This window comes from Mchenga conophoros, linkage group LG1 (genome assembly GCF_057382185.1).
Source record: "Mchenga conophoros isolate Kocher_MC1m ecotype Shallow Benthic linkage group LG1, M_conophoros_male_GT1.1, whole genome shotgun sequence".
Lineage (NCBI taxonomy): Eukaryota > Metazoa > Chordata > Actinopteri > Cichliformes > Cichlidae > Mchenga > Mchenga conophoros.
The window spans coordinates 18,257,431-18,284,315 of record NC_140526.1 but is presented as its reverse complement, the minus strand read 5'-3'; the positions used below and the strand labels follow the sequence as shown (position 1 = coordinate 18,284,315).

The window sequence follows — 26,885 nt, the reverse complement described above, 5'->3', positions numbered from 1 at the left end:
AATTTCATACCACCTAAGGACATTGTTGTGATGCTAGTAAAAGCCAAGCCTCACCCAGTAAAACACATCCCATTCTCTGTAATAGAGAACTATGTAAACCCATGCAAAGGCCTTTCTACAGTCTGTGCTATTCAAAGCTATCAATGTGGGCTGTTGATAAGAAAATGCAAAGTGGGTCACCTTTAACTCCAGGCTCCTTGTGTAAACAGTACAGGAAGCTGCTTGGGACTCTCCTAATCACTCTCTAAACAGAGCCAGGTGCTGTTGCCACAGACAAACTGTCACCAACACTCTGCTCAACACAGCTGCTGTCTAGCCCCCAGACACTCACAGCACTGCAGGCTACCACAGCATGACAAACAGCACAACGACACCTGAAAACATGCCAACCTCGTATAAGTGCTCTCGCAGCATAAAGCTTCAAGAACTTTTAAATGGCAGATTACAACTGAAAAAAATTCTGTTCCTCAGAGCAAGATTTGCATAAGTAATCTCCTACTCTTATCATGTGCTGAACCATCAGAGACATGTAAGTCTGTGACAAGAGAGGATAAATCCAACCAAAGTCAGCTAACTCACTTCTGCCAACAACACTATATTTGTTCCTCTTAGTATATATAATATCTTGCTAAGACTTAATTTTCACAAACTGTGGTAGACAAACAAAGAACACTTTTTAGTGTCTCAAAACATTACTGGGCAATCAAAAGGTTTCTGTTAATCACTCCGAAAGGTAATGCTTCATTTAAAACAAGCAGAAAATAATCATTATCAGCAGGTGCTTGTTCGCTTAAACTAGGCCAGGCACAGTAGAGGTTTTCCTGATGAGGAAACAAATTGCATCACATAGAGAAGTTGCATTACAGTTAAACATAAGTAGGTGATTTAATACTCCTTGATGGCTGATGATCAAAAAAAAAAAAAAAAAAAAAAAAAAGACTGTAGACGAGATCAGGCAGACAGGCAAAAACTGAATGCTATTAATGCAGAAAACTCAACTACTATCACAACCAGCAGAGTGTTTCATAGGTGCAAAGTTATTATCTTAAGTCCACCAAACAAAAGAGCCATCACAATTGCATAGTTGTGGTAAAAACAACAGGTACATTCATGCAGCAGCCAGGTTTTTATCCACCTTAAGTATGAACCAAGCAAACTGCACCGCCCCACCTCCATCTAGTTTGTTACGCAAAAAGGAGCTGAAAATGCTTTTCCAGTTTTCAGAAGTGCAGTCAGCAAATTATACATGAATACTAAAATACCAAAACTGTGCATCTGTGTCCTGCATGTCTATGTAGTTTTTATCAATAATGTTGGATTATTAATTACAACCTGGTTAAATTTAGATAACCCTAACCCTGCCCTCTCTATTAGCAACGACTGATCCTAACCCAGCAGCCTTGTGACATGATCCCTGTTCTGTTTATATATATATTAATGTGCTGTAGTGGGGAAAAACAGACATGAAAATAAAACCCCTAACAATTCTGTGACATCACTACTTCAGGCTTTATTTTAAGAGCACACAATTTGCAGTCCCATTGTAATAACAGAGATCCCTAAATAAATTAAAAGCAAGATTAGAAACTGCTTCTCCAGCTGAATGACAGGTTTTATAAGATGGAGAAAACACAGGACATCATCCATTCTGCTCTCAATCTACATCCACATGAATGAGTTTCATTTTAAAATGAAAAAAAATCTCTATCCGAATGAACATGTTAGCATGAAAACATATACTGGAGTTGTCGCAAAGCAAATATGACACGATGGGAAAGGAGTACCCGTGAAATAAAAATAAAATGGCACAAAGTGACCTAGCTAGATGGTTTTGGCTTCATTTATGTGTCTGATAATACCCATCAGGAAATGAAAGTAGCAGTTTGTGTCACTGGTTCCAACATTATTCCATTTAAGTTTAAATGTAAATTTAAATGTAGCCAAAGTTACTGTTTTTGAATTGAATTAAAACTTAATAATCTGTCTGTATCCTCAATTTTTTACATCTAATAAACATTTGGTGATTACGAACAGTTAATTAAAAGACATATTGTGCTGAAAGGCATAACATCAGAGGGAGTGAGAGCTGAATCTGTGAAAGCAGTCTAATTTGGACTGGTTAAATGGCAGGTTGAGCATGTGTTCATGCGGAGGATTTCCTGTATGAAACACAAATTAGTGAAGTGGTGACACCGGCTATCATCAGAGGTAAAAGATGGCAGTTGTAGGCTCACGTTAACCGCACTTGAGGAGAACTCCTAAAAGCACCTGGCCTGCAACCACATATCTAGCATATGGCTTAATCTGGATCAATATCTTGACTAAATACACAGTGAATGACAACCGTAAGATACATTTACATGATTTCTTTTGATAGGAGTGAAACTAACTCTATACATATAGTGTCTGTGATAACCAAAATACCTGGGATGACACCATTTCCTGTTCTATTCTAGTGCCAACTGATGTGCCCCCCCCTCATTTACTTTTAATTGTCCTACACTGTATTTTTTTGCCCTTTACCCTACTGTAAGCCATTTCTGGCTCTATTCTGAGAAGCCGGACTGTTTCCCATGTCAGTTACAATAAGTAATGGATTAAACACCTCGGAGTTATGCCAAAAATGTCAGAACAAAGTCATGACAGAGGGATAGCCATGTAGCAATGAATGACCTATCTCCACCACCAGTCAGCAGCTGTTAAAAAGAAAGCAGGAGGTCAGATTCCCTGCTCTTGCAGTTATGGCAAAGCTTATCAGCAGCAGCTAAAACACACAACAAGGCTCCTTCTGGCTACAGATAAACTCAACCCGCCGCACGGTGCGTGCAGTAAAGCCTGTTGCTTCACCGCTGTGTTTGCTGGCCGTGTTTTAAACCCAGGTTGTGTGACGAGACTAACGAGCGGTGTGTGCGTCTGTTTCAGTGTGTTCCCCACAGAAGAAAGAAAGAAAGAAAGAAAGTGAAGGAGCGCGTGGGATGTGGTTCAAGACGGTCCACCTGCCACGCGCACGCGTACAAACACGTACAGGGAGAGATCCTCCAACCCGACAGCACCAAATGGTCAAGATGCGTTAGCAGTCACATTTAGAGGAAATGCCCCGAGAAGCAACACAGAAAAGACAACTGCGAAGGAGCCAAACGAACTGACGACTGCGGATTAACAACAAAGTAAATCCATCAATACAGTTTTAAACAGGCTAAAGAGTCCGTGTCAAAAGGGTCTAAAGTGAGCGTAAATGGCTTAACGCAGAAACCCCGAGCTATGCTTTAATGGGCTAATAACAACAGTGAACCGGTAACAACGTTACAAGAAGTTCATTTGAGGGGGTGGGGGGTCGGCCGCTTTTCTTTAGACCTTCGGGTAATCTGCATTTTAAAACACGATTATATTAAAGTCCTTAATAACAAGTGAGTAACGATATATAAATACTGAGCGATATTAAGGGCTAGATGGCCGCGTGAGCGCACTGGAGCGGCTCATTTTCTTTCTCTTTCTGTTGCACTCACTCTCTCTTGTCTCTTTTTCACACATTAGCACGCACACACAAAAGCACGCGCGCGCACACCAGCGAGGGCTACACACACACACACACACACACACACACACACACACATACATACATAAGGGCTCGGCACCGACCTTCGAAAAATAAAATGAAATAACTAGCACCCGTTTCCTCGATATAGTAACGACTTCCTCAACAAACCCTCGCCGTATGTTCGCTCGTATACACAAACAACCTCCAGGTTTGAAAACAGATTCACAAAAAAAAAATCACTCACCGCAAACAAGTATGGGCTATTCCAGTGTTTATAAATTGGTTTAAAAAAGGTTTAAAAAAAATCTCCTTCCGTTAGCGGTGAAAGCGTTGATCCATCCTCCGTCGAGAACAGAGACCGTGCACTTTTGTTGTCACGCAGGAAGCTCCGACGCCTAGCGAGGCCACAGCGACGGAGCACAGCAGAGCAGAGCGCCGGAGAGAGGAGGAGAGAGGCGGCCGGCTGCCGGGAGCCGAGAGGTGGAGCTTCCGCCCCGGCGGGGGCCGGACCACAGGCACACAGAAAGACTGGCAAGGCGGAGGGGGGCGGGGGGTAGAAGCACCTGCTCCCTCCCCGTCACGCCCCCAGTCAACAGGGCTGACCTCGCATAGTCATCCCAGAGGGACAAGAATGCACGTTAAAGGCTTCACCAGGAGGGTTAGACTACTTCCTGATCAGTTAAAATTAAATTCGCACTAAGTTATCCTGTGATTTAAATTTCTGTTTTGTATGTACGCATGCGTATGTATACTAATATCTAATCTTAGTATTAGTACCTTGAATAGTATCTTACGAAATACACTGATACAAAATAGATCACTTAATTTAATCACATAATCCAATAAAAACAGATATCATTGCTCTTTTGTTTTGCTAATTACCACTACAGCGTGACAACACAGGGTACAGTACTCTTTTGCACACATCTCTGTTTCAAATCTCCATATTTTGTCTCATTTTCTGTCTTCATTTATTTATTTGTATTTATATATTCCATTTCTATTGTATATATTAATCGGCATCTGTGGGTGGACCGCAAAGAAAGAATTTCATTGCACAGAGAAATGCCTTTTCTCTTGTGACACATGACAATAAACACTTTGAATCTTGAATCTTCAAAGTAGGTAATTTAAAAATGAAAGTAATTCCAGCAAATGTCCACAAGGGGACAGCCGACCACAAAAAGCACACAGAAGCCTTTGCTAAAAAAAAAAAAAGCCTTTACCCCCGTCTGGCTTATCAATGGTTTTACTGTGGATTAGATACCAGCGACTGCACAGGCTGTAAAATCAAAGCCAAACTTGTAAACAGTAAAGACAGGGTGTTCTCGTGATGCCAAGGATGAAACTGAGGATTAAGCAGGTGATGGCTGGGGAGGGGAGAGGTCTGAGGGCCTTTTGTACTTTGTGGTGTACACTGCTAATTTAGGGATGCACTGGATCAAATGTAAGCTTAATTCCGTATAGCTCATTTGTGCGTACTATTAAACGGTAAAGCACAGCAGAAAAAAAGCACTACCCAACACGCATGGCGTGCTCTGTCAGGCAGCATAACCCTCCTCTATGAGTGAGCGCATTTGTGCACCACATGTCACGTCTTTCATCCATGTGATAGTGTATCATTCGCCTCTACTTGACCTGTAAGAGAGAGTGAGAGAGCAGGTAGACAACAATGCCGCACGGAGACTTCAGCCTTTGATGTACCTCCTGTCTGTTCAGCTCAGCTCTGCAGACACTATAAGGATCTCCTTTTCTGTTTAATTCGTCAAATAGACATTTGGGCATTAAAATCTATTTGCTGACTCAAAATGTTCAGTCAGTTAGTATTTTTTATGGTCTTTTTTTCAATCACTAATCACATATTAGCTATTAGACTTTAGTAATTTATTGTGATTAGTCATTGTTGAAAATGAATGAGTCATTATTAGAAGATAATCTCTGGCATCACAGTATTTGAAATATTCATAAATATGTTTTGTTCTATAACAAGCATCAGTGTGACTGCATTAATCAGTGAGAGAACAAAAGGATAATCTAATACATTTGAGAGAAAAAAAAAACGTTTCTTAATTCCTTTAGTCACAGGCCAACGTATTAGAAGCATGCAGAGCCTCATTTTGATGCGCAGTTTAGGAAACTATGTGATTTTACATATACACGAGTTGGAAATGTAGCTTTTTTTGTGCCTCTTTCCGACCCACTGCATATTAATACAAAGCTGCAGTATTTAGCACACAGTGTAATTAACTTGTGTCCAAAAGAGTGTGAAAACAACTTCAAAACGCCTGCGCCATGTAAAACCTCCACCAAGTGGTTAAACGTTTATGTTTTCATCCACAGTGTCGGGTGTACACGAATACTTTTCAACGAACACACATTTGCCTTTTCTTAATTGCTACATCTCTCTCAGCTGTAGGTGTACTGCCGTGTAACTATGGGAGTCTGCAGGGCATTTCTGTTCTCCTCCTCCTTTCCTCTTTCACCAGCCTTTCTTCTTAACCTCCTGCACCTTCCTCCTTTGATACTAAACATCCCCCATTCCTACCATCCCTCATTGATTTGACTACTTGCCAGTTCACATACTCGCTCCTAACATCGCCTCCTCCTCCTCCACTTCTTCATTTTCTCTACAGCCTTTACTCTCCTATGCATTACTTCTCCTGTTTCTCCTCTCTCTGGCTCCCCATTTTGCTTTCTCTCTCTTGCTCTCTCCGCCTCCCTCTCTCACTTGCTCTCTCAGCAGCAGACCTGGCCTTAGGCATCGTTAGCTTAATTTAATAAAGGGGCTTAAGCTTTTGAGAGGCTTTTGAAGGATCTGACTGCTGTTCATTCATTACAATCTATCAGCCACAAGAGACACAGCCTTGTTGCATGGCTGAGAAAGGGATCGAGTGTGTGTATGTCTGTGTGTGTGTGTGAACATGTGTGAGTATGCCGGTAAGGTTGTAATAATATTTGCTGTAATTATTAGAGCTATGATGGAGTCACACACCTTGTGAACTCTCAATTCACTTCTGGTCTACATCGTAAAGTGCCTGCCTGTATGCATATGTATGGTGGAGAGTGGCGTCTGGTCAAAGAGCTGCCTACCACTACAAATGCATGCACGCTTTCCTTCCCTTCGGCATCTTAAAAAAAATAAATCTTCACCTCCTTTTTGAACTCCCTCAGTTCTACCAAACGACAAACGCCACAGATTCCCCCCCACCTCCTACTTCACCTCCATCAAGCTGACGACAAGTGGCAGCTCTTTTAGACTTCACCATAGGGAGACACAGTCAGAGTGGACGGGTTGGAAAAGACTTCAGCCACCCCTGTGGACATTGTGCCTGGGTCCCTTTTTTTAACACTGAGCTTAATATCCAGACTATACTAGGCTTTGCCTCCTACCTCCATCACCCACACAAAACCTTAGCAAAGCAGCGATCTCAGCAAGCACAAAGGATTCAGGAGAAAAAAAAATCATCAGGCTTTGCATATGTCTGTGCATGTACAGACATATGTACATTTGTGCCTGTGTGTGAGAGAGCGAGAGCTGGAGGGCATATGCTGTACCTCTGGGGTGTGTGTTCCACATTCTTCCAAGCCAGATATTAAATTAAGGCGAGAGATGTAATTAACATGCAGATCAGATGCCACACTGAGGACAGAAGGGGGCTTCAGTCAGTGACATGTTAGACAAGAAAGAGAGAGTGATGGATGGAATGACAGATAAAAAAAGAGGGAGAAATACAACATGTCCCACATTATTTTCTTCAGTTACTGACCTGCTGTCAGTACTGCATCACCAGAAAAACAGAAAGAAAGTAGATAGCTGCAATTAATGATTAGATTACCAAGTAAGTATTTTCTTCATTAACTGAATAACTGGTTGCTCTGTAACAGCATTTCAACAATTTGCAAATTATTCGGCAATTATGTTTTTAGGCAAATCAATTAAGGGAGTAGAGATTTCAGCCATTTTACCTTTATTTATATGTAGATATACCATGTGTTGTACAATAATACAAGATAAAATTGAAGTTTTACTCCAAACAGTATATAATATTGTAAAAAAAAAAAATTAAAAAGCACAGTATTAGACATTTCTTCTTCTTCCTCTTCTCTAAATAAATAAATAAAAAAAGGCTTTCAGACCAACTTTCAAACAGCACAAATCTAAACTGCTTGCATGTTATAACATGCTGATGTAGGCTGTTGCTATGTACAGTTGATCAAATAAAAGTCTTGGAATCAGTGCTGCAAAAACATGGAAAAATAAACAACCAAATGAAATGCTGAGAATAGCAATAAACTGCCATGTTGCGGTAAGAAAACTGTGACCTCATGCATTATACGTCACTTTATGTACTGTCCTGTCTTGAGGGTGAGGCAAATCTCTGTATATGGCGCTCTCCATCACTACTGGGGTACATCTGAGTGAAACCACAAGTAATACTGGCATAGAAGTAGTCCAATATGAAGCCAGCATGTGACTGAATAGTGCTTTAGATACAACTAAAAAGCACAACTGATTTCTAATATGCCAGCAACATACAGCTGTTTTTTGCTGACCTTGCCTAAACCAGACCCCAGTCTCGTAAAGTATTTCCACTCATGCATATACTTTGGTCAATTATAAATGCAAGGGAAAGGCCGTCTTTAACCCTGTGCATGCTGGAGAAGACTTTAATGAGATTAGGGGAGGGATGCACAGCAGTCTCTTTTACATTTGCTTTACGTGGCTGTAAATATGCTGCTTATCTGCTCTGCCCCTTATCATACATACATGCAGGCAGTGTGCATGTATGCAGTTCCACAGGCTCACTCTTAGCACACAGAGAAGACAGGGGAAAAAAATGAAAAACTAAGGAATACATTTCTATATGTTGAAGAGACGTCGATTCAAACAGGAAGTAGGGAGGTGGTGTGTGGAGCGAGCATGCTCTGCTGTGTTCCCTCCTCACTCCCCTTCTCTGTGGGTGTCTGTATGTGTGTGTGAGAGCAACAGGGGAGTGTGGTGAGGCCTATTAACAGACGAAGTGGTAATAGGCAGGGGGAGCCAGGATGTGTCTAAGCCACTGACCTGCCCATTAGCTCTCTCCACTCCGCTAAGCCCTCACATCGATCACCCAGCCACACATCATTGATCTGGAAAACCAGGCACGAGCGCACCACTCAGACATACCCTCCGTTTCTCAAGCCTCTCTTTTGCGCTGTGTGTGTGTGTGTGTATGAAGAAGAGAGACGGATGATGCGTCTGCATGTGTCGGAGGGGGTTGTAAATGTGTGTGACTTTCTACGTGTGCACTAACCCGTGTGCTCTTGTGTGGTTTATCTTTATGGATGTTAGACAAGCCCCCGGGTCTGGGTGGACATACACATTCACAGACACCTTTCATTAAACATGCAAAAGGGCAAAGGAATTTAAAAGCCTGCTGTTATATCATTCTTCCAATTATTCAAATAGATTCCACCTTCCCACCCCTCTGCTGTGTATAATTAACAATGTACACTCCTCGATTAACCACACTGGCATAAGCTAATTGTCAGCTGTCATTCTGAATGTTGTGAGACAGACACCCTAAACCCCTACGCACACACCCACACAAACACAGACGAGCAAAACAATTTATGACGTTCAAAAATGTTCATACAATTGTGTGAATATGTATTTCTACACTTAGTACACCTCCATTTCTTGTTAAGCGGGATGCAGGTCCCGCTCTAAATGCAGCAGAAGTTAATAAGAGCTGAATGTTTATGGGTAATACCTCAGCTGCTAATTAGATCAAATTGTTCCCACCTCGCTGTTATTGTAGATATGAAACCTCTCTGCCTGTTCCTTTAGATTCAGCAGCAGACAGAGGTACAACAATATTTATTTTCTGATAAAGAGACAAAGAAACCAAAAGAGAGGGATGAAGGCAAAGTACCAGGTTAAAGGCACTATCATTTTACTGTGATATTTACAGCAGAAGGGAATAGTAGAGGGGGAGGGGGTACAGAGGGAGGGCGGGAAGGAAATTAAACGGAGCATCCAAAGAGAAAGTGTGGAAAGGAAAGCGCTGGGATCAGTACAGATGGAGACATGCATGCATGTCAGGCAGCAGCAGATGTGCTCGTGTGTTTCGGAAGAAATAGCGAGAGGAAATAATAATTAATAAATAGGAAGATAGAAGAGGTGCACGGTGAAGAATTGTGTCTGAGCCGTTTTTACATATACAAACACAAACAAGCGTCTTGTAAATTTATGCAAATGCGTTCTAACAGACAGCACAACAATCACTGGTACTATAGCGCCGTAGGTTGCCATACAAAAGACAAAAAACACAAAACATTGATATAGATGAATCAGCCTTTAGCTCAGAATACTTTACTCCAAGCTTTGAGGTGACACTCGGTTTGAAAGTAAGCTGTGATACCCCTTGTTTTTAGTTTGTATGGATTCAAACATAGGAATTATGTAAAGGAGTTTGACCCATTTGAATGAAAGAAGACTGCGAGTGCTATGTCTAATTACAAATTCTTTTGCGACTTGTGTATCACTTTTTAAATGCAACATAACCTACTAAAAGCTGGAATCTTTTCCTCATTATCCCCACCCTCTTCCATACACCCACCCCGCTCTCCTCTCACCCACCCCTGTAAACTTGTGCACCCTCAAACAGATGGCACAGGGATGATGAAAGCCAAACCAGTTATTTATCTAATTATGACTTACCACTTAACAGCATAATCTCCCCCTTCAATTGTGAGGTATTCAAATAGGGGTGATTAAGGGGGTTATGCAAATCTAAACAAAATGCCTGCAGTGGTGTTAGTACGAACAAACCAGCATGTCCACTTGAATGATCCTAATATAGACACGCTGCTAAGTTTTTAAGTGCTGTTTCTCAAATTGTTATGGTCAACGTGTCCACAAATGTACAGTATACCATGATATATGGAGCAGTAAATGTACAGGAGATGAATAAACGGAGAGAGAGAGACAGAGAGATTTGGCAAAAGCCAGGGTGAATTCAAGCCCATGCTAATAGGGTAATTGCATTGATTTCCATTTAGCTGCACTCTCTGATGTTATTTACAGCATTTAGCCCGGCAAACAAGCCCTCTCTCCTCTCTCTGCTCTGGGTTTGCTTTTAACCAGCTGTGACATGCTGTCAACCCCTTTTCCTCTGCCCTCTGTCCCCTTCACCCTTTTCACAACTGCCAAAAAGCCAAATACATTATTAGGCCATTAATACCAGTCATGCTTACACATCCCTCCAATCCCCCTCCCTCCTTATTTATTCCAGTATTGCAGTTCCTCCCTCCCTCTCGCTTCTCCTCTCAGGCCTGCTGGCATGGCCGCTGAGCTGCTTTGAAGTGCCCATGTTTATCCATTTGGTCTGAGATGTGGTTGTGCGTGGTGTGAGGTGGTCAGAGCGTTTTTTTTTACCACCCCCCTCGACGGACCAAATGTCAAGGTCTTCCAAGCGTTAAAGTCAAATCACGATTTTCACTCAAGGTGTTCTGGAGGCTCCCATCGCAGCTGAGATGCACCTCCTCAAAAAGTTGTGGTAATAGCTGGTGCAAGAACTGTTTGTGCTTCTGTCCGATTTGCTCTCTGTATATTTGCTACAAGCATCGCTACCTGATGCTGAAGATCTGTTGTGCTAAAGTAAAAGAAAGTCTTGTTTTCATAATGCTAGTCAAAGCTGGATTCCTGTAAAACAAAATGCATGAGGAAATGTAAAAATGATAATGGGGCTTGTGCTGTGACAGATGACGGATTCAAATTCGACAGCCTATAGGAGTCTGTCTTTTCTCACCTGTCTCATTTGTTTCACACAATAGACTTACTATATGAGGAAATGAGTGTGAGAAAAAGGGCTGGCACTTTATTAGCATGCAGCAGACAGAGCATTGTATTAGCGCTGTATTAATGTGGTGGTCACGTCTGGGACACAGACAGACTGCATTAAGCTCATCATCCCTCTTCTGCACACATCAAGGACTCAACCAAGACCTGCAAGCTACCAAAGTAGTTAAAGAGCAACAGGATTTGCGGAACATCTCCAGCCACTGATTTTTGTGTTTTAACACTGCGGGAGGATATGCGGTCGCTATGTTATTATAAGCATAATGTATATAAGAGTGTACTGTGCGTTCAAGGTGAGCATATGTGTTCTGAATCTTGTATTCGTATAGAGCTTCCTCACATATGACTCACTTCATTCACTTAGAAGGACTGCGTAGGTGGCATAGTGGCTTCATATTAACACCACAGAAACACTAGTGTGCGTGCAATACATATATGTGAGTTCAGCATATGACATTAAAGCTTACCTAAAGCATACTGCAGTATCATCAGTTCCTGCACATTTTGTCATTCCCTTTCCCTGAACGTAGCAATGTTAGCAGGGTTGTAGCGCTCCAAGCCAAGTTCATCTGCATTCAATTTCACAAAGGCAGGAAAAGGCCAAGAAGACTACCAGCGGTCATCCACTGAATATGCTGTTTGCAGGTGTTGTAGCCTTTACTCAGTAAATTAAAGATGTTACAGTCAAAGGCAGAGGTAGTAAGATACATTTCTTTATGCTTGCTCTCTTTACTTGCTCTTTTATCACCTCTTATTATTTCACTGACTGTTGCAGGTCTATTAGCATCCACCATCCAGTCAGTGCAGCCATCTTTCATATCTACCAGTTCTCTTCCCTTGTGTCTCTCTTTGAGATTTTGAATTAGCTTAGATAATAAAGAGGAACACAACAGAAAAACGATTATGCTTTATAAAGAGACACAAGGCCCACGGTGAAGCATCATGTGCCACTGCTCCAAGTCCTGCTAAGACAGTGCTTTTACGAAGAAAACGGTGGTGTGAGAGCAAGTGAAAGTAAAGATCATTATTTTGCACTTTGTTTAGGTATGTTTTTCTCCCTAGCCTCCACTACTTTCTTTCTCCCTGGGGTTCAAACTGCAAAAGTGAGCACCCTACTATAAGACGATAAGGAAGGCTAAGGCGCTTGTATCCTTGCAGAACACACACACTCAGAGGGATAAGCTATGGACTAGTACGGATCCTTGATACACATAAACATGGAGAAGCAGACGTTACAAAGCACAAGCTCTCATCTCACTGCTAAGCAAGCAGGGAAAGGAGGGAGGGAAGATGAGGAGGGAATGAAAGGATTTAGTCTTCATCTGCGGATGAACATGCCATCTCCTCCTCCCTGTTAGCACAGATTCCCTTGCTTCCCTTTGCCTCTAATTGCCAATTCAGCCCTCCTTTCAGCTCTGTCAGTCTGCCCTCAAAACACCCACTGTCTTTGGACAACTGGGTTACTGATGACTGATACATGAAGTGTTTGGTAACACTTTACATTCCAAAGCAACATAAGCTATGGCTATGAACATTGGAAACACATTCTTTAAGCCAAGCACGCGCTTCGCACTCCTCCGACACACTTTCTTTGCATGCAGATGGTGTGTGTTTAAAGCCAGCAGGGCAAGGCCGCGCATGCAAGAGTATCTGCGATACGTGTGTAAATGTGCGAGCGTACTGGTCTGCCTATGTGAGTGCTTGACGTCTCACCTGGGGGACAAGAAATTAACACGAGCAAATTTTACAGCGTTCATTCCCGTTTTGCTGGTAACAAGACCATCTGCTAACCATACTGCCCCACACAGGGAGGGGAAAAAAGGAGAAGCGGGCTGCACTGAAATCACTCCCACAATCCCTTTCTCTCTCTCTCTCTTTTTAGCTGCATCCGATCCACACTCTCTCTAGCACGGTGAGGGGCAGAGATAACACCTCAAGGCCATGGTATTGCTGCCAGCCTTTAAACCGCTTCGTCTCCCTCTGCCCTGCTCTCTGTGGTTTTCTTGATGAAAGAGAGGAGGCAGATCAGAGGAAAACATGGCAGTCCAAACACTTGAGTCCACAGCCAAGGCTAAAACCAGAGCACAGAGTCACGGCCCCTTCACCATCCACTTACAGCACAGACTTGTGGACACCCACATATATGGGGAAAAAAAACCCACATGTGCATACACACACCTCTTTTATTTATTTATTTTTTGGGCACTTACGACATCCACAATACTGCATGACTGCACCAGCATGCACAGACATGAAATTCTTTGTGTGCACGTGTATATGTGTATTAGGATAACGATGGGCTCCGGTGGGCTGTGATAAACCTTCTCTGACGGCGGCTTAATGAGGGCACTGCCTTTTGGCTCTTGCGTGTGTGTCAGTATTGAGGAGCCAAAACACAAAGACCCTGATTAATAAACTCTTAAGTACACAGGAAACGCGTATCAATTTCTCTTCTGTTCAGCATGTTATACATGTCAAGTTTTGATTCACTAACATGAAAAATGAAAAAAAAAAGAAAGTATCCCCTTGCTTTCCACTGCTCGCATTAGTACTGCTACTTTTTAGTAAAAACTCTCGGAAGTGTTTTGTTCACAGCCGATAATGACAGAGGAAAAGAGAGAGAGTGAGAGGAATACACTGATCTAATTAGCAGCTAGTTAGCAGCAAAACAGTTGAGTCCAATTAGGAGGTGTGTTGTAGCGCATGTAGTGAAGAGTTTAAATGCTATCCTGATTATCAACACTGTTTATTTGTTCTTCTACCGGGAGACTCACTTAGTGCATCTGACTGATAGATTTAGACAAACAGGGTGAAGAGAAGAGCGACTGTTTATTTTAGATTGAGGTTGAGTTAAGCAACTCTGTGTGTGTGTGTGTGTGTGTGTGTGCATATGTGTATGCCTTAGGTTTGAAGGGTTGTAGAGTGAGTAAACATTTGTCCTTCTATGTATCCACCTGTGTGCTTGCATACACGAGTCTCCATTGTGAGAGAGCACACTCGGAATCCCGTTATTATCCAAAATTTTAAGATACCATTTCCAGCAGCCCCAAACTCGACTTTTACTGTCACATACCACAAACACACCCTGCCTCCCTTTCTCTCTTGCTCTCCCTCCCGTCCTTTTGGCAGAGTCTCCCCCTGCCGGCAGGTGCACACTCCGGTGGCAGCCAAAGTGCCAACCTGCCCTCCATATGCCCGCCTCCGCAGTGCCAGCTTACTCTTGCCACTCCCCACCAGGATTCAGCTGGCCAGCCCTCCCCAAATCTGTTCCCACTCCCCAACACTCACCCTCCCTTACAGCATCCGCCCCTAGACATTCTTCAAACACACACACGCACACACACACACACACACACACACACACACACACACACACACACACCCCTAACCTCCTCTTGTCTCGCACATAGACATGAAGCACTTTTGGCAGCCTACTCACATTCACTTGTCTTATCTTTCCTTGTGCTTCATCTTCCCCCTTCAGCCCTTTTCTCACCTTACACTCTGCGTTACTCTGACCTTCATCTGCTCTACTCCCACCTCCTGAGCAACCCTTAGTTGTCGCGCTCTTTTTTGAGACCTCCCTTGACATAATGCCGAGAGACCGGAGCAGACACTCACAGAACAAGAAGCCAGGCCACATCAATCAGCGCAGGAGCGTATGACGACCGCGTGTCAGATCGATGCATCATCCTTCGACTGGTTGTACTCTGGGATTTATCGGGGAAACCAGCGTTGTAGGGCAAGTTTTACTCCTAGCAAGTTACTCTGGTTTGTACTGGGCTCAAGGCACTGACGCATGGTGTGAGTGTTTGAAACGGAGCATGTTTATATGTCTCCACTCACTTAGAACTGCTCACATAACCTTGTCTGACCGTTCAGCTTGTTCAGTTTTCCCTCAGGATGCGAAACAACCCCCATACCCTCTGACACCAAGCAACCAAATAAACACAAGTCAACGCATAAACACACAGAGTGCCCAAAGAACTGGATGTGAGAGGATGAGCTATATCCCCCCCGCCCCTTTTATGTTGTCATCAAAAAGAAAAAAAAAGGCATCATTTCTCAAACACATATTGTTCAGCCACATGGACAAACAACAGTGCAGTGTGTGAGATTTATACCCAGCTATAGCTGCTGTGCTATTCATTTTGTGGACCCTGTAAGGCTTCTATAAACACAGAGTGATGGAGCGGTAATCCTGTGCCCTCTCCTCATTACTCCTCCTGCTGAGGAAGTCATCTGACCGGCCCCGAGCCATCTATTCAGGTCACAACCATCATCTATCATCCATCATCTAGTCTCTCCCAGTCTCTCTGTCGCATGCTCACTCACACACAATTCAGTGTGTGACATTAGTTTTAATGTGGCATTTTAGACCCTGTCAGCGAGCACTTGCCCCATGCCAAACCACCTTATAAGAACCACAAAGAGCGAAGAACTGAGAAAGTGAGAGTAGGTACGGACAGAGACAAGAGAGGACAAACAAAGGAAGAAAAATGAAAGTGAGAAAGAGAGAAAGAGAGAGACCTTGCCTTGAGTTATCTCCCGTCTTTAACGGGATGTGATGAGCTCTCGTCATTCTCTTAATCTATCTCCCATGATTCAATTCCATTTCCTGTGTGCCGAGAGGCTGGCAGCATGGCACCAATCAGACACACAAAGAAGCACACACTCACAAACACAATCTAAAAAGAAAAAAAAAAAAACACTGCATGAAAAGTAGGAGGTTATTCATTCACTACAACATTTAATGTACCATACAGCACGTCCTGCTGATTCGGTGAGGTCACTGGCTGTTCATTCTTAACCCTTCCAACACTCACATATGGTGACACAGGCCCATACCCTGGACCCAAGACATGAAAGGGGCACCGACACCCCGCCTAACACCTGGCTAAGAGGGAGGCAACTGAACAGCATATGCACAGAAAGCTGGTAGCAGATACTCATCTAAGAGGAAAGTGAGAAAAGACTATGTTGCAAACTGCATCTAGAGAAAGTAGCTGTATGTCTATATAGGGAGGACAAATAACTGACACAACAAAGAGACGGAGGAGGGGTTGGAATGGGCAAATTGCATTTTCTTCATTTCTTGCCATAAGTGAAGGGGTTGCTTTGATGGTTAAGCTCTGAAATCCCATCGGCTAATGATTGGAAAGCTGTCAGCTTAAAAGGCTGCCCTCACCCACCACAAGAAACACATACAATGATACACACAAATACACACTGCTCTACGGAGCTTCAGAGTAGAAAAATAGCAGTTTCTTTATTACCCTCTCTCTGGGTAGCACTGTTCCCTCTTTTCCCCTCCTCTTCCTCATAAATCTTAGACTCACACACTCCTAATTACCACAGGAAGTGAGGGAGGATTACCCTGCTTCTCCCCCTAACATCATCTATCTCCTGCTTTGTGCTTGTTCCTCCACCGACCATCCATTTATGGTGCAGTTAAAAGGGCAGGGAACATATGAGATCATTGACATTTGTCACCTCTCAGGTGTGAGTATATTTGTAACTGCGTAGCCGTGGAAAAGAGGCCGTTCGTGTTTATTCAAATCGTTCAGTGCGAGGACCTGACTGCTCAGACTGGTGTAGCGAGCAGGTGGTCTGGCAGGGAGGAAGTGTGCAAGATGTAACTGAACCTTTACTGCACTGCAGAAGATAGTCATCTGGCAACTGATAGCTCTTACCCACTGTCAGTCTGTCTGTCTATCTGTATGTGAGGAAGGTTATGCAACTTCGTGCATCACCCTTCTGATTTTATGGTAAAGTTTAGAAATACAGATTACATTTAAGCTATGAAAATATCTGCATCACCAAAATAAGTGTTTTCAGAAAAAACTTTGTTTGACATTTTATGTTGATTTTGATATCTGCTGTATATGTTCCAGGGGTTAAAGCAATAGATCATCAACTCTAACCTCTGGAGTCAGAGTTGTGTCCAGCACCGTGTTATAATGCTTGATCTGTCAACAGTCATGTAAACCGCTTGCACAAAAAGTCAAGTATGTGCTGCAGGTTAAAATCAATAAAAGGCTCTAACCTTAAAAAAACCCCTCATACACTCTTCGACCTTCCTAGCACCATCTTTCTCTTCACACCTGCCTCCTTTAGTCAGTCTGTCTAGCTCAGCGGTCCCCAACCTTTTTTGCGCCACGGACCGGTTTATGCCCGACAATAGTTTCACGGACCAGGTGTCGCGGATAAATACAACAAAATAAAACTAGTACCGGTACCGAAAAAAAGAAGATTTATTCATAACACACGTGAAAAGACCCAGCAAAACAGAGTTAACGATAAAAACGATAACAAAATAACGCTGAAAACCGATAAAAACCCTGAAAACCATACATTTCACACCTGAGCCTCAACTCTCGCGGCCTGGTACCAAACGACTCACGGACCGGTACCGGTCCGAGGCCCGGGGGTTGGGGACCGCTGGTCTAGCTAACATGGTCTGGGTGAAGTGGCTAATGGAAAACACATTTTTTAGCCACCTGCCATTAGGTGGGGAGCTGTCAATACACACACTTTATAACCTGCGCATGAAGATATAATTTGTTGAGTTGGATAAAAATAATTTTTATTAGTTGATTAGTCAGTCTTCTCAAACCATCTTTGTCCTATTTGTTTTCTTAAATTAGTTTTTAAAAAAAGCACAATATGGCTTGAACACCTGGATACAATTACTGTGCTCAATAATCCTAAAAGCTAGGTTTGAGTACTTTGCCAAGTGGTTTTTATTTCTTTATTTCTCCAGATTTTATCAACACGCTGGGGTTGCAACCATTCAGGATACGTTATTGGAACTTAGCGATGTAGTCTGGATGAAAATGAAGGATGAGTTTGAGAATTGGAGCGTTTTGAAGGAGAGTAACAGACACTGAAAGTAGTGTGTGTGACAAGTCATTACAGGAGCCACCTGCTGCAGTGGTAACTACCACAAAGGCAGTTTGGAGTGCTGGGGCAGGTGTTTATATGCCTGTCTGTGGAAAGATCTTATCAACACTGTAACATCACAAGCACAAAAAAAGCAGTCACATAACTTTACAAGGTGAGTAGTTCCCATTCAAATCCAGTCACAATTTGGTCTCTGCTTTCCTTTTCTCTCACAGACAACACAAATTAGATTTGTTCGGATATTGCTTCCTCTGTCCTTGTAGTCCTTGTATTACTAGATCATAACAAATCAATTAGACAACTAGCCTCAATGAGAGCAGCATTAACTCCAAGTATTCCACACCCATTCTCAATGCATTTTAGTAATTTCAGCAGTCAGATGGTGGGAGGTTTACAAGGCGCTCTCCACTCTGCTGCCTAAAGTTAAACTGAAATTCATCTGAGTGTTCCTAAGTGAAAATAAATACCATCTATGTGCCCATGTGTCACTGTGTAATGATGTACATCCATGGGCGTCTGCACGCGTGTCTGTCTGTGTGAACCCAGCATCATCAGATGCAGGGAGGGTTTAATTAGAATTCTCTGTAGTCTAATTTGATTAGTGGAGGCAAAGGAAGATGAAGGAAATTAGAGATCAGCTATTTCTGCTGCTGGAATAATGTTTCAGGAAAAGCCTGACAGCACAGCCACACGCCCATGCACATGTACGCACATACGCGCGTTCAACCGCAAAATATGAGTGGGTCTACTTATGGCCCTCGCATTCCGCTTGGGCGTCATTTCAGTTCACAGTGACTTAACTCGAAAGATCAGAGGTGAGTGTCCGCTGCTGTAGCCGAGTGTTTCGTAGGGACTCAGAGACCGACTGGACGTAGAAAACCTGTCAACGATATCCCTGGATGCACACGGTGCTGTAGAGAAAAAGCGTTTACCATCCCACTACTGCTTCTATATGTACAATCCACAGCCTCAGAGGAGCAGAACAAACAAATCCACACACAACACAAAGCATTACACAAACAGCATTGCATCTCCCTGGCGCCAAACTGACAAGACTACCGGAGAGCGAACTGACAGTAGTCCATAAATCATAGATGCAACTGTGATACCAGTGAAGCCCTCATTACCCCCCTGCACCTGTTAGTAAACCAAATGTCTGTTAGAAAAGTGTGTAAGGGTTTTGTGTGTATGTTCATGTCTGCCAATGCAGGTGAACTAAATTTCCTGTCAGATATACTACAGTAGAAAAAAAGGCTCCAGTATGAGGAAGGCATAGAAACAGTTCAGCATTTAGAGTTAAATGGGTGTAATTTATAATTTTCACATCAGGCTATTTAACGAAGTCAACAGATCACTATTTTAGGACATTTTAAAACACACAGCATTATACCCCGGCTTGTCGTGTTTGCACTTTAATTTTTAAACAAATTAAACAGAAGAGATGTTCCCCCTTGGACTCTTTTAATTCGTTTTAGCACATTTTAGCGGAGCGGTGTGTGAGATGGTGGGATGATGGATGATCTTTTAGCTGTTTGAATAAGGGGCTGGTTGAGGTTGTGCCACTGGTTGCAGCAGATGGCCGCCCCTCCCTGAGCCTTTTTTCCTGTTAAAAGGGAGTTTTTCCTTCCCACTGTCACCAAAGTGCTTGCTCACAGGGCGCGTGTGATTTTTGGGTTTTTCTTTGTATGTGTTACAATATAAAGCACCTTGAGGCGATTGTTGTTGTGATTTGGCGCTGTATAAATATTATTGAATTGAATTGAATGACGTGAGTACAGGTTCTCTGTAAAATACAAAAATGTGTGTGCATTTCTGGAGCTCCACGGACCCGGTAGCTGGTGGTGGCTTGTATCCAAAGAGAAGAGGCCACAGGTGTGAAGGGTCAGGGTTTAACAACTCCTGGGTTTATGAGGAGGCTAACAGGGCAGCCGGAGAGACACGGCACCGCCGACCTTTACAGCCATGACCGGGGCAGTACCACCTGCGGACTGGCGTGGAACAGATGCCACATCGAGAATGGGTCATAGCTTTTATAGCAAGGGCAGAGTGAGGGAGAGAGAGGAGCAGAGAGAAAGGGCGAGGGAGCTAGTAGTCCATCACCGTGACTGCTTTACTGCTGCTACTGCCATCTAATGACAGAGCTGTCAGAGCACATGGAGTGGGAGGAATGGAGCGATGGTTGGAGTGAGGAGCAAAGGGGGAGTAAAATAGATAAATGGGTACAATGATAGAGCGAACTGTGGGATAAAAGCACAGTGGGAGGAGGAGAAAGATGCAGAGAGATGGGTCACACTTGAGTTGACGCTAGCATAAAGGGAGAAAGATGCAGTGGGGAGATTTGTAGGAATTGATCAGAGGAGATGGTCTCAGCTATAAAGAGAAGGAACATGCAAAGGTATTGTGGTTAATTGGATATAATGATTTCACTACTCCACAGATAATCTTCTAACACAGTATGGACCCCTCTGCTGGTTTTATCAATGAATGCTCTCCTGTGGCTTAGTTTACCAGTATGTGATGTTGCGCACATATTCACAAGCAAATTCTCAATATGCACATTTACCCCGAAATCTACAGGCGGCACTCTAGCCGAGTTTTTTTTGCTGTTTTTTTTGTTGTTTTTTTTGAACAAGCACTTGGTAATCACCAGTGATTAGTCTACACTCTGATCTAGGGCTTAACACCCAGCATGGCTCCCACACATATTGATTCCCTCTCCGTGTGCATGCGTCTGAAAGAGAAGAGAAACGCATTTTGTCCAGATTACCATGTTCTTCTGAAATTGATTTTCAAAGAGAGCCAGGGAGAACGGGAAGAGAAGTAGATCACAACAATTAAACTGGTTTATTACCAGATTTGTTTATCTGCGCATTTTGTTCTCCTCTAAAATAAATATCAGTTATCTTTTGGTAAACTGTGCATTTCAGTCTTTTTTTGTACCCTTTCCTGACAAGTAGGCTGGATAACAAAGTGCAAAGTCTGAATGAATCTGTCTACCTCGGGAGGTTTCAAGTAAACTCTGACAGGATTAGCTCTCAACACAAAAACCTTGTCAGTCTGTGGCCTGTCATAACAAAACTTCAGCCTTTCTTGCTCTTTAACCTCACCCCACCTGCTTGCTTCTGTGGTTTGTGGTTTCAGCTTCACAGGTTGTTTTTATTGTCACAGGCACAGACTCTGCTGCCCATCCTGTTTTCTGTAACTCTTACACCTCCCCCCCCCCCGTTTCTCAGCATGTAACCCTCAGGGTAGAAGTACAGAAACCACTGGGGGGGGACAGCAACAGAGGAAAGAGATACAGTGGATTTGTGCATGACAGTCAAGCTTATTAGACAAGATCGTTGGTTCAGTGACCAATATAGTTAACATGCGCACACCAAAAAGATATAATGTTTAAAATGCTGGGTTTTACAAACAGCAGGTATGGAGGACGATCATTAGAGGGTGACAGCTGTGAGAAGGCAAGATGGACATGTAGCTAGAAGCATAGATACCTGAGGAGTGTAAAAGTGGGACGGGGGTATAGTGACAAACAGCGACTATGACCCTCCTCCATTTTGAAGTGGTTGCTCCCTGGCTCTGCTCCACCTCGCCTGTGATGTAAATGCAACCCAAGTTCAAGTGCTTCTCCTTTGCACCTTTATCTCGACACCCCTCGCTGCTATTCTCTCTTAATACATTTCTTTCTCCACTTTCTCTGCCTTCTTCCCATCAATAACCACCCCCAACCCATTCCTCTTTATTTAACCCAACCTTTTTTGTTGTCAAATAATCATGGAGAACTAGCATGTGTCTGACATGGTCTCCAAGGCAACGGCGGTTAAGACGGGAAGGCAGGCAGGGGCTCATTTAGTGGCTGAATGAAAGAAGGGGGAAGAGAAGAAGCAACCCACAGAGCTAGGCGCGCGCACACACACACACACACACACACACACACACACACACACACACACACACACACACACACACACACACACCTTACTAGCTTTGGCCACTGTCACAGCAAAGACCTGTGTCTCTAATCTGCGTGACTCTCCCGCTGCAGGCTACATTGGTGTGGGAGGTTTAGGGAGAACATGTGCACACACACACAACGACACACACCAAGACACACATGCAGTAATGAAGAGTGAAGAAAGGGTCACAGATACCACTGGAAAAATAAGGGAAGAGGAGGACGAGGAGGATGAAGAGGAAAATAATGAAGATGACTGGGTGGTTAATGGGAGTCAGAGAGTCAAAGAGAAGAAGTCCTGAGGAATCAGAGAGGGAATGTGAGGAGATAAAGGAGGTTACAGCCAGCAACTCAATCCCTGTCTTCTTTTAAATGTCTCCTGATTTTGTCTCATCACATTCTGCAGATTTCCCCACAAACAGTCTCTCTCCGCTTGTTCTGGTTAATTCTTATATTGCTCAGTTTGATTCAAGCGTAGACTTGGAAAATAAAGAGCGCTCTGGTCAGAGGCTTTGACACATGTAGAAAAGTAGTGCATTGAGTCTTTTGTCCTCCTCTCTAACCCCTGACACAAACACCTCTCTGTGTTTCTTTCTGTCTTTATTTCTCACACAGCAGGCACTCTGTGGCCTTTACCAGCAAATATCCATTTCAAAACCAGTCGTCTGAAAAGAGAAGTGGCTGGAAAGACACGGTGGAGATAGGCACATACAGAAGGAGGCTAAAAAATAGATAAAAAGCTGTTAAAGCTCACAAATGACATCAGCCTATATTAAAGTACTTAGGTTTTGGTGTGCTTCTTCGCTATTCAAGAAAGAAAAGCATCTGTACCCTTAAAGAGGTAATCACAGGTACGACTTAAGTATTTTGGCTCTTAGGTTTTTTCTTACTACTAATTTATAACTGTTAATCTTTGGAGTCCTCTGTGTTTCTGCGATATCAACGCAAATAAAATGGTGCTTGAAACATAAAAAAAACATAACATAATGAAATGTAAAATCATACAAAAGAAAGCAGTATACACTCAACTAAACACTTCATTTGAAGTGCAGCACATTTTATGTCTGCGCTGTGGGTCATGTCCTTAAACTGATACACAATTAATACAAAAATGTGTATGGAAAAAAAGGAAGACTTAAGCGGTCGGTCATGGACTAACTGCACACTCTCCTGCTGACTAATGCACATAAATTATTTATCTCTAAGAAGTGTTGGTGAAGTGTACTCAGTTAAGCTGCAGGGAGACAACATCCACACACAGATGAAAGCACACATTAAACAGAAGACAAGCACCATTGTGCAGATTTAGGTTACGGTATAAAACTGAATTAAAGCTAGATTTAGATTACAAAAAAGCTGTATAAAGAGCAAAAAGCATCTCTGAGTTGATGGAAGAGTACGGAGGTGTGTGGGTTTACAGTGTGTATGTCAAGAAATCAAGCAGGAGGCAAAGCATTTAAATATTTATGAACACATGAATACATATGCAAAAGGCACAGAAAGAGAAAAGAAAACATTGCCTCTCTCAAGTTTTCTTCTCTACCATTCTACCTCAGTTTGTCATTCTCCTCTCTTCTCTCACTGCCCTCTCTTGGCTGTCCTCTCAACAATCAGTGCCCAGTGAGCCACGAGACGCACTTAAGCGCCGACCGGCGGTAACCTCACGCCGCCCTAGTATTTTTTTCTCACACCCACCGCACGCACGCTCCTACAAAAACTGCAAACATGCACGTATGCATGTGAGCATACACACGTATAAAAACCCTAAAAAGATAGACCACACGTACAAAACTATGCATTTGCTTCTCTACTCATTGTGTAGCTGAATAAAACAAAGCAGCCGGGTTAGTGTCCCGTTTACCTGCTGACTTCCACGATAAAGAGCTGAGAGGTTAGAGGAACAGAGTGCGAGCTGCTGTCACACAGCATTACCAGCCTCGGATCTCAGGTTCCAACCTCAGGATCAACAGCACAAAGACAAGTGTCTCCTCAGATGCACTCTAGAGCTAACCTCAAACCTCTAGAGCACTTTGTTACAACACACAATTACACGCAGAGAGAATGACACACATGCACAACATGCCCACACAAATGTGCATTTAGAAAATGATTTAATACACACACGCGTTCGTTTTCACACCACACATGAATGACATAAGCTTACCTGGCAAGTAGTAAAGTGGTGCTTTTAGTCCAAACATGGTTTCTGTTTAAGTGTCATGAAGCCACAGCAACTTGTTTCAAATGTGTAGGCAGCAGCCCTGTCCTGGATGACTTCGACAGAAAGGGACTGCGCCTTCGCAGCCACCCAGAAACGAGGCTCAGTGTGTGGTGAGGCTGGGCTGGGACTCAGCCTGTCATCCCTGCTTTCTGGTCCTCGCTAACCAAGCGTGAGGCTGGGACCGCCCAGCCAGCCAGGACACACACACATACACAAACACTCAGACAGCCACACAGATACACACAGACAGAGCGGTGCAAGGGTCAACCCCAGAGCACGCCCGTGCTCTCGACCCCCTCACTCTTGCCCAAGATCCCAGGGGCAAAGGGTCACAACACTTGCTGTTCGTTTCTAAGCAGCAGCAGGAAACGCGCTTTCTCAATCTCTTTCTTACATGAGCACACACAAACAGACACGCACACACACCCGGCGAGTCGGGACAGCCGGAGAGAGAGATGTAAAAGCTAGCGGTCCAGTGTCAAGAAGAGGTGAAAAGAGGAAGGAGGGAGAATAAACTCAGGCTGGGTAAATCCTGCAGACAAGAGCAACGACTGATTCCTAGGACTGCCTTTTATCCCTCTATCCAAGAAAGATGATCAGAAGAGAGACAGCTCTGCTTCCTCCGCTACTGCTGCCACTCTCTCTCTCGCTCTCTCATTTTCTCACCCTCCCCTCTCTCTCTCTCTCACTGCCGACACACAAGGAAAGAGGTGGAGGAGAGGAGGAGAGAAGGAGGGCAGAATGAACTCCCTCCAGGCAACAAGACTGCCAGATAGCGAGGAAGGGAGTGTGTGTGTGTGTGTGTGTGTGTGTGTGTGTGTGTGTGTGTGTGTCAGTGTGAGGGGGTTGGTGGTGTTAGAGCAAAAGAAGAGCCTGAATAGGCAAGGGTACAGATGAGAAGGAAATACCAGCCAATGCTGATGCTTCACCCGAGGAGGAGAATGGTCACAGTTCAATTTGGAGTTAGGGTGACAGCTGATTGGACAGCACCAGTGACAGCGAGAGGCCAACGACTATCAAGGGAGCATCTGTTCTCACTGTATCAGACAGTAGGAAAGCATCAACCCGTAGAGAGTGCAGAGTGTGTGTTGTGGGTCTTCAAGGGCAGCTCACAATAGAACAGCTACGTATTTGGAGGAGAAAAATATAAAAGATCCCCCGCCTCCATTCTCTCCTCTGAAAATGAGAGTCCTCGTCTCTGTCTGCAAGTGTGTGGGTGCATTTGTGTGTCCGTCTAGGAAACTTGGCTTGTGCAGTCTTCTGCACAGACTGCTCACCATGCTGCGCCGACAGCAGACTTTCCCCCTTTCTCTCTCACTGCCTCTCTCCTCATCATACACACACGCATACACACACGCGAATAAACACACAAAACATGTTGTGTTATGCCCCCTGCTCCACACAAAAACCTGACCGAGATGGTGGCAATAGGGGTGAGGAGTTAACTATCTGCTGGGAAGCATCCATACCAAACCATATCAGCCACAAAAACAGCAGGCGCGGGGGCAAGAGCAAGAAAGTAAGGAAAAAAATAAAGAAAGGGAAAAGATAGATGATTTTTGAAATAGTCTACCACGATATTTTGCCCCTGGGTTGCTCTCCAACCCATTCTATGAAAAAGAGAGGGAGGGAAGGCTGGCAGGAGTTTAGTGAAGAAAGAGAGAGGAGGCACACTGAGGGGTCCCATGCCTCCAGCAAGACTCGGAGGACACAGGAAAAGACAGCACACATCGAGAGAAACAGCGGGAGTGTGAAAGCCATGCTCATAGGCAAATAGGCCAAATAATCACTAACAAGGACTGGTGACTGAAGGAAGAGGGAGAGACACAGAGGGACAGACTAATGTGAAAGGGGGAGTCTATAAATTGAAATGAGAAGTAAAGCAGATTTAAGTCTTTTAGCATGATTGGTAGAATGTGTAACTTCTAACATAAAGGTGGATAAGTACGTTCAGCATGTTGACATTTGCGCACCCTTTATACTGTATTCCTTATGGTTAAGTGCGTCCGAATAACACGCATCATCTTTGCTGAGAGGCATCTGTGTGATTCTGTGTTGTGTTGCAAAGGTGTGTGCGTGAGGCAGGTGTTGAAGTGTCTCACACCTTGTGAGAGAGGTTGGGAGGCGATGTGTCCCCCTGAGGGACAACACCACCTAGCCTGATGACACACTGGCAGACACAGAGACAGAACTAAAAATACGATGCCCAATTTCTGCAACTTGGACCGCATGAAGATGAGGAGGACCGAAGGAGAACAAGAAGATTTGTACGTTTTTCAAACAACAGAGGCTTGCTTCCAACAAGCCTTCAGAGACTTCAATTAAAACAACATCTTCTAACTTATGACTACAAATACATCTTTGAACAATATTGCTATGGGGAAATTTTTTTTTTTTTTTACCAGGAATAGGTTATTCCAGTTTT

At 43.6% G+C, this 26,885-nt stretch overlaps 1 protein-coding gene across 3 annotated transcripts in view; it reads right to left on the bottom strand.

Annotated features, from left to right (window-relative positions):
• Positions 1-26,885, bottom strand: part of gse1b (Gse1 coiled-coil protein b) — a 166,479-nt gene that overhangs the window by 39,402 nt on the left and 100,192 nt on the right. Inside the window, exon 1 of one of the 3 annotated variants that reach the window (XM_085268414.1) lies at positions 24,404-25,107. The exons of 1 other annotated variant lie outside the window; for it this stretch is intronic. In XM_085268414.1, the coding sequence (XP_085124540.1) occupies positions 24,404-24,440 (37 nt within the window). In that variant the 5' untranslated portion in view covers positions 24,441-25,107. Of the gene's footprint in view, positions 1-3,782; positions 3,985-24,403; positions 25,108-26,885 lie in introns of those variants that run through there. One more of the 3 variants, XM_085268424.1, reaches the window with a different exon arrangement.